General features: G+C 45.2%; 2 protein-coding genes across 2 annotated transcripts in view; one reads left to right on the top strand and one right to left on the bottom strand.

Moving 5' to 3' along the window:
* snd1 (staphylococcal nuclease and tudor domain containing 1) overlaps positions 1-12,859 on the top strand; it is a 107,949-nt gene that overhangs the window by 43,001 nt on the left and 52,089 nt on the right. The window lies entirely within an intron of this gene.
* Positions 7,180-11,460, bottom strand: lrrc4.1 (leucine rich repeat containing 4.1). Its single transcript, XM_061667359.1, has one exon. It carries the CDS (start codon positions 10,592-10,594, stop codon positions 7,748-7,750), a length of 2,847 nt encoding a protein of 948 aa, XP_061523343.1. The 5' UTR covers positions 10,595-11,460; the 3' UTR covers positions 7,180-7,747.

The following is a 12,859-nucleotide window of genomic DNA, read 5'->3' as shown; positions in this document are numbered from 1 at the left end:
AAAAAGGACATTTTGGATAATATGGAGAGCCACCAAATGACATGATAAAGTCAGACAGTGACAATATTTGATGTAGTTGTATTGCAAATGATAAGCTATAATGATTAATTTTATTTTTGTATCCCTACTCACTTCCATATATTTGCCACCGTATTGTTCATCTGCTACTTCGCCACCAGTTTCACCACATTTGGTGGAAGAGTGACTCTTAAAGCGCGCACAGCAAGTTATCTCCTGGAACAATACTAATGGACGCATGTACTGCTGTGAGCAAACAGTTTGTGCCTGCGCTGCCAAGCGAGTGGGAGGCCAAGCGCTTGCCAAGTCTACTCTCCTGCTCCCCCCCCAACAGTTGATTCTGTTTTCGGTGTCGACATCTTTATAAAATCATCTGCTCTGTGCCGGCCCGCCCCGATGGAGCGCTTGTCCCTTCAGGAAAATTGGCTCATTCAAAGAATGTGGGCTTTTATACTCTGAAAAGGGCCGCGGCTCGCTTCAGACAGAAGATTGCCTGAGCGGCTGCGTTAAAGGGTTATTTCAGGATTCGCTTTATTTTTTTTTACTGAGTCATGCAACGCTAACTTATGCGAACTTTGGGTTGTAAGAAAAAAATAATAATTGTATAACCACTCTTTCAAAAACCTGCTTTCATGGAGTTCATCAGTAATTCATCAGACTACATTTTCTTGGTAAAATTAGTATTTTTGACAGATATTGTATTTCTTCAAATGATTTTATATGCTTAAATTTGATGTACCATTGATGATTTTCTGGTCTTATCCAGAGTTTCCCAAATTTATAGCATGTTGCTTTTTATAGAAATGTATCACACGCACCTCAAAAACTACATGAATCATTTCGCGAAACAAAGCCCACCAATTTACCCGGATCTTTCCGGATTACTTTTGTTTTAGGAAATTTAATTGATTCCCTTCCTCCCCTTGCTTTTAGTCCTCCCTACATATCGGCTTTTAAGACATCTAACAAGTCTTTGCAGTTCAATTATTTATTTTTTTTTTCACCCGCTGAAGCCTCTTTGATGCAGAATTCCCTTTGAGGTTTTAAAAGATGAAACTTTTAGCTTAGTCTGTTTCAAGGTAGCAGTATGTCCATTATCACATTTCATATACAGATACAGAAAAACATTAAATTAGAGGTAACTCATGAATACGAAATTCCAGTGATAGTTTTCCAACAAAACCGTTACAACAATTGCGCAATATTGAATATAATGGAAGAAAACAACCTACGATACGTCACTATTGATGTACCTTTCATCAATAAAGGACAACTGTATCAATACTTTGTTCCAGCTCTTATGCAGATGCTAATTAATAATAAATATTGATTCGACAACTCGTTCAGCCTTGATACGCTCTTATTTACATGCGTTTGCCGCAGCGCCTGAATAATTTTCTGTCCTGACATGCAAATTTGCGAGTGATCCAACGCAGCTCGTTGCCTCTTTCATGTTGACATTGCCTTTCATCGCTTGCCGTGCTCAGCATTAGCATAGCGTCAACACGGTCAACTTTCTAAGTCGAGCTGGTGTCACGCGACTATTAGAACCTATCCAAAGTGGCAATATTTCGCTTGCTTTTTTGCCCTTGTGTTGCTCGGTCCTGCTCACAGGGAAAATCATAAATAACGTGGATTTGTCGATTCGTTTACTGTGCTCTTTTTTTACCTGCTGCCTTTTCCTCAACATCTGCAGAAATGCAGGGAGCCGTTTTATCACCCCAATTCCACCCCTGCTCAATCCCCCAAATGTCTGCAGCCAGACATTTGTTCCTCTGTGAGAAAAGATGAAATCCCCCCAGAACAGTCGTCTAGAACTCTTCCTGCTCACTCAACGGAAAACAAATCTCCTTATTTTTTCCCCCGCAAACACATATAATACACAAAGTTGAACAGCATTCTTTGAGCTCGTTACTCCAAGTTTCTTTAATTGGTAGTGGCACAAAAAAGATGTGAGGCTACTTGTGTCCGCTGAGTTGTATTTTTAGCCCTGTGGTTATGATTTCTAATGGGCAATAAATCTAAAAAGAAATGCAGTGAAGTTTACAGCCAATAACTTTCTTATTTTTCCCCCGCCCCGCTTGTGTGTTTGCATCTTAATCAGCGTTACCCCCCCTCTCGCTTCCGCACATATGCCCCATTTGCCGCTCTCTCTCGCTTGCGCTGGGTGTGATTTATGATGCAAACTTGGCCTCAGCCCGCCGGACGGCCTCGTAAAAAGAGAGTGCCCAACCCTCCCATCGTCTCTGGTCGCGCAAAAGCACGGATGATGTTTTTCACCTGTGAACAGAGCAATACAAATCTTCCTGGCGGGGTGTTAACATACTCGAGTGGTTGAACCGTCAACAGATTCCTGTTTAAATGCAGGACGACGAGCATTATTTGGCCCAAAAAATGAACGGTAAATTGTTCATTTAAAAATATATTATATTTCTCATGGCATGGAAATATCTCTACAAGTAGCATGTCTGCCTCACAGTTCTAAGGTTTGGAGTTGGAATCTCTGCTCTGGCCTTTTTCCTGTGTGGAGGTTGCCTGCTTGTGTGGGCTTTCTCCGGGTTTCCTCCCACATTCCAAAAACACACACATTAGCTTCATTGAACACTCAGGCTCAGCTGCTACCCTAATTAGGACAAGCGCAATGAAAAATTGATGTATGGATGGAAGTGTTTAAATGTTCTGAACTCCTTTTTTCCTAGTTTTTTCCTTGCAAGAAAGGGAACACACAAAATGTACAAGGTCTTCTGACTCACGACTTAAATCTAAAGCACTGTATAGTATTGTACTTTGTAAAAACATAGTTAAATGCAAAGAATTAATCTGTTTGTGCATCATGAGGAATTCATTTTGTGGCTCTTCTGAAGTGCGTGCCTTGGCCACCATGGGGCAGTATAATAGATGTACTGATATACACGAAGAACAGCTGGTTGCTGCTCAACTGCTCACAACTGCAGTAATAATAGTCGTTTTTAGCAGCTGATAAAGAATATATTACTGTGACTGTTGTTATATTGTCTGTCTGCATGTGTTGCTACCACTTGTGGTCTGTTGCTTGAACGCGGCGACATCAATGCTACTTGTTGGCCCATCTGTGGCGTTTTGCATTGTGTGTTGGCATTAAGTTAGCAAACATTCCTAATGCAAAGTTATGCTGTTTTAAATACACATTGGAACACGCTGTAATCATTAGCCTACGCTAACATCGTATTAGTCAAAATTACAGTAAATATTTGGATGACAAAATTAGCCATAAATATTAAACCTTAAAATATAAAACACTCAATACGGCAACTGAAAGTGTCTTCTTGTGCTTCGTGACGACTTATTCTTGCGCCGCGCAGCAAACCTGTTCGTATCGCACCATTCGTAACCTTGAAACTTATGTTGGAACCATAATACTGTCACCAGGGTGCCGCGATTGTATGAAACAATATCCCGACATGAATTCCACTGAACGCCGTCCGGGGCCTTCGTTTGACATGAGGTCCAAAGCGCACTCGCTGGATGGCCCTGACTCATGTTGACTCACTACGCAACACGCTCCCAGGCCTGCTCAGAATAGCCTGCTGCACTAGCAGACTGGCCAGTCACAGTGTACGTGCTCTCGCCCTTAAATATAGTCAGGAGCCGAGTGTCGTCCAATTGTCGAGATGCTCATTTTGGGTCTTTGCTTGCTCGCTTACTTACCAGCTCTTTTTTTTATGCATGGCAACATTGAAACAGGCAGTTAAAATGCTGATTATTCCAATATTTGAAGCATGCCGCTGCAGTCGGTGCACACAATCTTAAAAATACCCCATAGTAACCCATCATTTTGTAAAAATAATTTGAATGTATAACTAATTATTACACTAGACCACCATTACACATTTCTTTTAGCGCACCCCATGGAAGGTGCTCGCGTACACTCAGGATTTGGGAAATGTTGTTTAAAGCTGTCCTTGTAAAATGAATAAATAAATGTGTAGTTCCAATTCCAGGCTGATATTACATATTTAATCTAGTCCACCCCATGGAAGGGTTTTTTTTGGTCCTCTGGATTTCACACCACAGTTATGGAAATCTTGTGTAAAGCTGTCCTTGTAATAAAAAAACAAAACAAAACAAGAAATAATAAAACAAAGAAATTAAAAAAACAATGTTAGTATGAAGTTATGATACCAGGCAGCTGTTACACTTAATTTTATTCACTCCTTGATGGTGCTCGCATACCCCCACCACCTCATTTTGCCAACCCTGTTTTAAAGTGGTCCTTAAAATTAATAAGTAGTACCGGTAAATGTGTAATTAGTATACCACAGCACTATTCCACTGTCCGCTGCACCCCCAAAGGCGCACGCACACCACAGAAACCCTGTTTTAAGCCGTCCTTGTAAAGAAAAAAAAAAATAATTGAAAAAAACGCAATGTAACTGTGAAATTATTATAACAGCTCACCATTCCACTTTTTATCTGGCGCACCCCCATCACCAGACTTGGTTGTCATTTCTAATGTTTATTTGCTGCTATTGAAATGCTTTGTATTGTTAAATCGAGTCCTCGTCCACCAAAAGAAAATCACACGTGCAGGTGCATTAATTTTGCCAGTGATAGTCCCCCCCAGTCGTGTTTGTGCTGACCTCACGAACCTCCAACCTTCATATTCTCTCTGACCCCCCCCCCCCCCACCCCCCCGTCCCATTCCTTAACTACTCCCAGTGGTCCTGTCCATTACTGGTATCAGCAGTTCACATCCACCACCTGCCCTCCCCCCTCCTCGCCATCATCCTCCTCCCGTGGTGGCCACATGGCCCTGGCGTTCATATCCCCCGTTCCATCTGTAGCTGGCACTCTTGCATCACATTTGCGCCGCTCGCTTCCTTTTCCCTGGCCCGTTGCTCTCCCTTTTCTGCCTCCCTTTTGCTGCACCTGTTCTTTTTTATTTTTTTAATTTTTTTAAATAAATCATCTTTTTGCTCTTTGATCTTTTATCTCTACAGTTCCATTCATGTAACTTCATACATCCTCCATTTACTTCCTCTTTCATGATAGCTAATAAACAGACTGGACGAGAAGAGGATGGGAGGGGGGAAGAAAAAAAGAAAAAAGAAAGAGGAGGGAGAGATGGAGTGGAGTGTTTCCCAAGGAGACGTGCCCTTCAGTAACAGGCGAGCCCATTGGCTGACGGATGACCCCGCGGCCGCGTTAACTGATGAGTATGACAAGAGGCCTTTTATAGCACACACATGAAAGGACGTCATGCTATTATGAGCCGGAATGCGCTGATGCAATTTGCACATTGATCGTCATTTATGGTAACATTACCAGTTTGAGACCAATATACATACATGAACTAAACAATCGATTTACTTGAGCATGAGTCGGTGGAGAAAATGTTTTTATTCATTTATTTTATTTTTTTTTTTAAATCTTGCCCCAGTGAAATGCTGACAGGCTGTGGCGTTTGCAGAATGCGCTCAAATATTTAAAACGCAGGCTGACTCATCAACACAAAGCCAGAAACGGCGAGCAAAGACTTCGTCAATGTCACTATAAGTGATTTTTGTTGGGCCGAGCGAGCGGATGCTGCACTGCGGTGGGCTTACAACCCCCACCTCTCTCCCCACAGTCCAATGACAATTATTAGTGGGAAGTGGAGCTCACATCTGACAACCTACTAATTAAGCCGCAGCCCTTTGGTATTAAAGCAGACCCCCCTCGGTGTTATTATCACGCGGTCCTCCACTGACGCCACAAGCCTTCCTGTGCCGGAACATCCAGTTCCTTCCTATTTTTCCCATTCTGACAGATGAGAACACAAACTCCAGAGTTCAAGTGCTATGCCACACAAACACACACATCACTCTCCCTCTCTCGGGATATTATTAAAGGCCCTAAGCTAACCACAACACTGTCTTTCACGTTATAATGCGACGGGCGAGAGACTGCAGGTATGCCACCACCACCCCCTACTCCAAACACTCCATTCCTTGTCAGTCCGGTTATCTAAACTTGTCATCTACATACACTACTACTACAACCAGCAGTCTGACACGCAGGCCTGTGGTTTTGATGATAAATGCCCCATTTGATGCATCTCTTGTTTATTTACTTTATCAACATTTATAGTGACAATTAAGTCTTCAGTAATATTCTGTCATCTTCCACACGGATGGAGACCAGGGGTGTCCAAACGTTTACCACCATGCAGATAAATCAAAGAAAGTTAGATTGACTTTTGATGTTCTTTACCTATTTGTTCATCAAACATTTTAAAATTCATCAGGATATGCTCAGAAATTAGATATTGAAAGGAAAAGAATAGCCTGAAGTAAATCTGATTTTTGAGGTGTCTGCTCCCAGGAGATCCGCCCTTCTAAGGAAAGGAAAACAAAAGCTGATCTCCACATTCAGACCCAAGACACTGAAACATTCTCACTCGCTTGTTTTATAGCTGTATTTTCTCTGTTTAAGTGGCCATTTAGCTTATCCTTCCTGCTGTTTTGTGAATGAATAAAACAAACTGCAGACCACCACGTATGTTGCATGTTATTGCACTTTGTCAGGCGCTAATCTGTGTAGCCACCACCCACCACACACACACACACACACACACACACACACACACACACACACATCCCCTACCAATGCTGATTGATAAAGGCACAACAGCTGGATGTGCAATGAAAAGTGAAATTGATCTATATTTTCCAGGCAAGAGGAGGTCTTCGCATTTCAGTCGCTTTCACCCCAATTTATCACCTTTTACTCGTTGATGTGGAATTACATCAGCTCTTAAATCCCTAACCATGGAAGAGGTTCGCTTCATCAGTCGCGGGTGAACAATTCAGTTACCGTTGCAATGATTGCCATTCATTCACCTTTGATTATATCATTGTACGATTCTAATAATCTGTTGACCAGCCTGATAAAGCACTATGGCTTCAAGCTGTAATGTCAACAACGTAGTAATTGGGGGGTGGGGTGGGAATAGCAGCATGGGACCTCTGCGCTGTAAATTACGTCTTCCTCATTCAGCATACACAGGGTTAAAAGCAATACCGCTGCATCTTGCTGCAGTATCTACAGCAATTGGCTGAACTTTACAGAAACACACCAGGAGAACAGGAAACTACAGCATATTACCTTTGTTTGTTTGTTACAAAAATTCTTTTTATTGCATTTATAACATTTGGCACGGTACAAATTCTGAGTGCTTTTACAAGATAAACCTGTAAAGATCAATGTTGACTTTTTAATTTTTTTTTTATTTTTTTTGTTAAACGGACTTTTCTGTATAAATATTTCCCCTTATCACTGCACTCTCTGTAGCATGGTGTAAAAATCACACAGAATGCCCAAACCCCGTTGTCTTTTTTTTTTTTTTTTTTTTTTTTTTTTTTTTTTTTTTTTAAACACGACCCTCATTTGTCAAAGTCAAGACAGCCTCTTAAACAACGTATTATTTTAAATAGAAGTTACAAGTTAGAAAATAGTTTGATTTTCTTTTTAATATATGTTTCTCTGTCACCAGCCCATGGTAGTTTTAATGTGCCCATATATATATATGTTTATTTATAAGCATGTACAACAAGAACTTGTCAGTCTTTGCGTCTGCTCTGTACAAAATAGTAGTTTCTGTCAATTTATTTTCATTGTGCATTCTATTGCATGATTTAATTGGGAAAAGGATAAGGGGTGTGGCTTGGGGGCAACAGCAGGGGCCTAAGGGTGGGCCATCTTAGCTTTTTTAAATCTGAGTCTCCTGTACTTTCTCCTTGGTATGAGTTTTAATGACAAAGGGCTCTGCCAATGCTGTGATGGTGCTGGGCAAGGTTCGAGGCAAAGAATTGCCCACGTTGTTCTCGGTCCATTTGGCCCCGTGGCCACTCGGTTTATAGGTGTTGTATTTCGGTTTCATGGTGCTGAAGTCCATTTTATGGGGGCTGTAGTCCACTTTGTGTGGACTGTAATCCATTTTAGGTCTCTGAGCATGGGGACTGAATCCCGATTTAAAGGCGCCGAAGTCCGCTTTGTGCGGACTGAAGTCTGCCTTGAAAGCGTTATAAGGATCCTTGGGTTTGTAGTTGCTGTCAGGTTTACATTTCTGGACACTGTAGTCCGTTTTGGGTTTCGGCTGAGTGCTGTAGCCAGGCTTGAATGGACTATAATCCGGTTTAGGTCTCGGATGAGTTCCAAAGTCGTGGTTGAAGGGGCTATGCTCAACCTTGTGTTTATACTGAGTGTTGTAGTCAGATCGTAATGGGCTGTAGTCATGTTTGGATTTTGGTTGGGTACTGTAATCTCTTTTAAATGGGCTGAAGTCAATCTTTTGCCTCGGATGAGTGCTGTAGTCTGATTTGAATGGGCTGTAGTCTGTTCTTGCTTTTGGGTGAGTCCCGAAGTCCGGTTTGAATGGGCTGTTTTCTGCTTTGGGTTTGTGAGTGTTGTAGTCCTGTCTAAATGGGCTGTAGTCAAGCTTTGGTCTGTGCAGGCTAAAATCTGGTGTGGATTTGTGAGTGCTGTAGTCTGGGACAGACTTGTGGCCATGGAAGTCCATGTTGGGCTTGTACGTCGTATACGCTGCTTTCGGCTTGTGAAGGGTGAAATCAGGCTGAGGTTTGTATTCAGCCTTTGGTTTGTGATAGCTGTAGTCCGTCTTGTGACTCAGATAGTCCAGTTTGTGTATGCTATTATGGTCCCTAATTTCAGGTAGCGTTAGAGCCGTCTCTTGAGCTGCAGAAGCTGGTGGCGGAAGGTCCTCTTCATCGACCTGGATGATCTCCACGGTTCGAGCAGCTGCCACGGTACTCCTCTGCTGGTGGCGCTTTCTCAGTTTGTAGAAGGCAATGAGCATCACGGCAGCCATCAGCGTTACTGCCACAAAGCAACCAATTATGATCTTGGTGGTTTTCATGACCTCATCCAGACTCGGACCAGATTTGCCAGGCTTTCCGGTGGCCCCTTTGAGTCCGGGCACGGCAGATGGCTTCGCCGCACCTGGTGGGCTGTCTGTGCTTTGTAGCAACACAGTTGGTGTGGAGATGAACACTGGCTGAAAGACAGAGGGTGAGGCAGTTGTGGTGGTTATTCCAAGGCCCAGACCTCCTCCCGCTACGCCGGCCACCGCCGTAGCAGCAGATGTGGTTGTGGTCTTCTTGGGTTTGGGCATCTCTGTGGTCGGGCCCAAGACTTCCACTGTCACAGTTGTGAAGTAGCTCAAGTTGGATGTGTTGAGCTCAGCTGCACTCACGTTGAGGTAGGCCGAAGCATTGGACTTCCCAGCTGCATTGGATACCATGCAGGTGTACGTGCCAGTGTCAATAGCTAGGACATTTGAGAAATTTAAGGTGCCGTCGTTGAGTACCGATATCCTCAGATGACTGGAGGCGTGAGTCAGGATAGTCCCATTAGGTAGGAGCCAGCGTACTGAAGACATCTGGGCTGTGCGACACCGAAGCTCAGCAACTCTCCCAGCCGAGATGTTAAAATCCCTTGGTGCATCCGCAATGAACGGAGCGGAACACTGCATTGCAGCCACCTCGCCTCGGTCTACCTCCACAAGCTGTCGACCTCTCATGTTGGCAGGTGAGTGGCAGCGTCCGCAGCAAGTTGAGTTTGTGGGGATGTATTCCCTTAGCCAGCGTGCTAACCATACAGCATCGCAGCCACAGTTCCAAGGATTATGATGGAGATGAAGCTCCACCAGGTACCTGAGCGGGGAGAACAGATCGTGGGGCACAGCGCTCAGGTTATTATGGGCAAGATTAAGCTCCACCAGTGACTGTAAGTCATCAAAGGCATTGCGTTCTATCACGGTTATCTGTGAGTTCATCACCCATAGCTTTTTCAGTGAGTTCAGGCCTTGAAAGGAGCTCGGCCTTATCACAGGGAAGTGATTTTCAGAGATCTCCAGCTCCTCCAGACCCTTGAGGGGACTCATGTTTGGCATATCCCCCCTGATGTTGCACATGCCCAAGTTGAGGTACTTGAGATTTTGTAGACCTTCAAAAGCTCCTTCTGAGATGTACTCCAGTTTCCGCAACTCGCCAAGGTCCAGTCGCATCAAGGATGGCACCCGGTTAAAGGCGTAGGAAGGAATGCTCTCAATGGGGTTGTTCCTCAGCCACAGTTCTCTTAGTTTTGACAGGTACTCAAAGGCCCCGCTGGGTACCACCGTCAGCCGGTTGTCAAACAGCTCTAGGGTGTTGAGGCTAGTAAGTCCATTAAACGCGCCCACCTCAACCTGCCGAATGGCATTCCGCCCAAGCTGGAGCACCTCAAGGTGGTGCAGGTGCCGGAATGAGTCAGCCTGCACCGCCTCAATGGCGTTTTCCATCAGATTGAGGTGTCGCGTGTTGGCCGGTATGCCCGGGGGCACGCGAGTGAGGCCCCGTCTTGTGCACACCACCTTCCCCTGCTGATTACTGCAAGAGCACTGTGGGGGACAGCCCTGGGGTCCTTGTGATGCTGCCGCCCCTAAGGCCAGGGAGGCACTGCTCCATGCTCGTGCCATCAGGAACACTACACAGAGTAGGGCGGCTTTCCTGGCAAGATGCGCAGCTACCCTCCCCAGGAGACTCATGATGTGGCACATTCATAATTCAGCATCATCTGGGGGGCTGGTGGTGTGTGGGGGGGGGGGCTTTGGGTACAGGAAGAAGAGATGGTTAACTGGCTTTAGTAATACGGGGACCAGATTCAGTAGGGATAAAGAAACTGAAGATGGACAGGGGACATACTGGAAAAGGAAGGAGACTTTTGACTATCTTTAGTTAATAATGTATTCCCATGATCTGTGCTTCGGGGTGTGGGGAATGGGAAGTGGGGGCTGACTGTTCTGCAACATGTATGAGAAGGACATAGTAGTAAATTAAGCAACCAAAAGCCATATTACAAAGTCAAGAAGGGAGGGTGTTGCAAACTGATGCAAAGAGGGGTTGTAACACTAGACACCTACCTCAAGTTAACATTACAGGTCCTTGAACTCAGATGTATAGCCTCCCTCACAACGAGCTGAGGCACTAACTTGAGACGCACGTATATCCCCGAGCAGCAACAAAAGCCTTTTAACAACTGCCCTGCTAAACCAGGATGAGCCCTTTTGTAAATCCATACATCCAATCCAAAAGATTCAAAGGCCCTTTATGATTTGTCTCTTGAGCAACAACAATAACAAAAAAAAAAAGATTGTACATAGGAATCCACTCAGGCTCCCAAAGAAGCGGTGCTCCACTGCTGGCTTCTGGCAGTCAGCTCCTCTTGCCTTGCTTGTCCTTGGAATCGGACAGTTGATCCTCTAGATGGACACCTGATCCAGGTTTCCATAGCACTGGTCTTTTGACACAATTGTCCAAAAGAGTCAGATGGGACCAAACAAAAAGGCTGAAAGAGAATTCCACAGTCCCTTTTTGCAGCGTTCTTTGCTTGTTTGTTTGCGGTGCTCCGGAGGAGAGATTGACAACCCGGGGATAAAAAAAAAAAAGAAAAAAAAAAAAGAATCCCACCCCCCCACCTCCTCCTCTTTGTATTCCTGTGCCCACTTTTCAGTGGTCAATCATTTGGTCGGTTGGTCAGTTTGATAGCTCTTCTCTCTGTCCCTCTTCAATGTGGCATCGTTTGCACTTGATTTCCCCCCCCCCCCACCCCCCCGTCTCTTTTCCTGCGCGCTCGGCAGGGGTTCACAAGGCTCAGCGCGGCTCCCGACTTTTTCCCGCCGTCCTTATCCCCACGTCTCCTCTCATCAAGTTGTCGCACACTGCGGCCGTGCGGCAAATTGCGGACGCACGCGCACCATCCCTGCCAAGCGCACAAAGCAGCAGCTGCAGCCTGCCTCCCGCGCACTTCCCAATAATCCGTCAATTTCTTCAAGCGGGGGGGCGGGATGGAGGCTGCAAGTCGGAGAGGAGGGGGGAGCGTCCAAAGGAGTGGTGGTGTTGATCGAGGGTGGAGGGGTGAGTTCAGAAGGAGGAGGGGTGGTGCGCAGTTTCTCCTTTCTGTTCTTTTATCCTCTTGCCTTCCAGTCCTCTTTTTTCTTCTACTCAAACCACCCCTCCTTTTGTGGCGCCGATCAGCGCCTCCTCTCGGACGCGGAGTCCGACCAGGGGAGACAGCAGTGAGGCAGGCGAAGTGAGCGCAGGGTGCAAGAAGGGCTTCCAGGCGTGACGTTAACAGTAGCGTCGATGTGGAAAGGATGGGTTGTAGCAGCTAAAGAGAGAGAGTGAGCAAGCTTGGAATGCTCGCTCGCTCAATCGCTTTCTCTCGCTCAATCTCTCTCTCCCCCCCTCTCTGCAGTGTCCTGAGGTAGTTGGGTGAGCTCAAAACACTCAGACCTTTTTTAGAGAGGCATCGCTTGAAAACCAGTTTGCTCCTGTTGTCCCACTGCACTCTTATTTTAAACATGTTCCTGTCACCTGGCCTAAGGGGATTTAAAGAAGCAAAAAATAATAATAAAAAATGCTCTACATACCAGTCAAGAATGCGGGCTCACTATTCACATTCTGTTCTATAGTGGAAAACTGGAGAAACATGAATGGAGTGCTGACGCATCATCTCCCGGAGCTTGTGCCGGATGCGGATAACTACGCCACACAACCGCACTTTACCCTCCACCCGAGCTCACTTTACTCTCACCTCCTTGCCGTCAACACTCACCCGTCGACTGTCACTGTGTCACTCGTGATTGTAATAGGAAGCAATTTTTATCTGCTCATTGCCGTCTTCAGGGTTGATTATGATGATGAGGTTAAGGTACAAATCTGATCATTACTTCATAATGGAGGGCGTAAGCGTGTAAGGTCCCGCCTCGGACCACCTGTGAATCCAGTGCATTGGAGGTTGGAGCCCCACCGTGGACCAAAAT

This window comes from Phycodurus eques, chromosome 22 (assembly GCF_024500275.1).
Source record: "Phycodurus eques isolate BA_2022a chromosome 22, UOR_Pequ_1.1, whole genome shotgun sequence".
Classification (NCBI taxonomy): domain Eukaryota; kingdom Metazoa; phylum Chordata; class Actinopteri; order Syngnathiformes; family Syngnathidae; genus Phycodurus; species Phycodurus eques.
This window is presented reverse-complemented; position numbering and strand designations above follow the sequence as displayed.

Excerpts from the sequence above, each read along its gene's own strand:
- lrrc4.1 (XM_061667359.1), bottom strand. The coding sequence starts at position 10,594 with ATGTGCCACATCATGAGTCTCCTGGGGAGGGTAGCTGCGCATCTTGCC.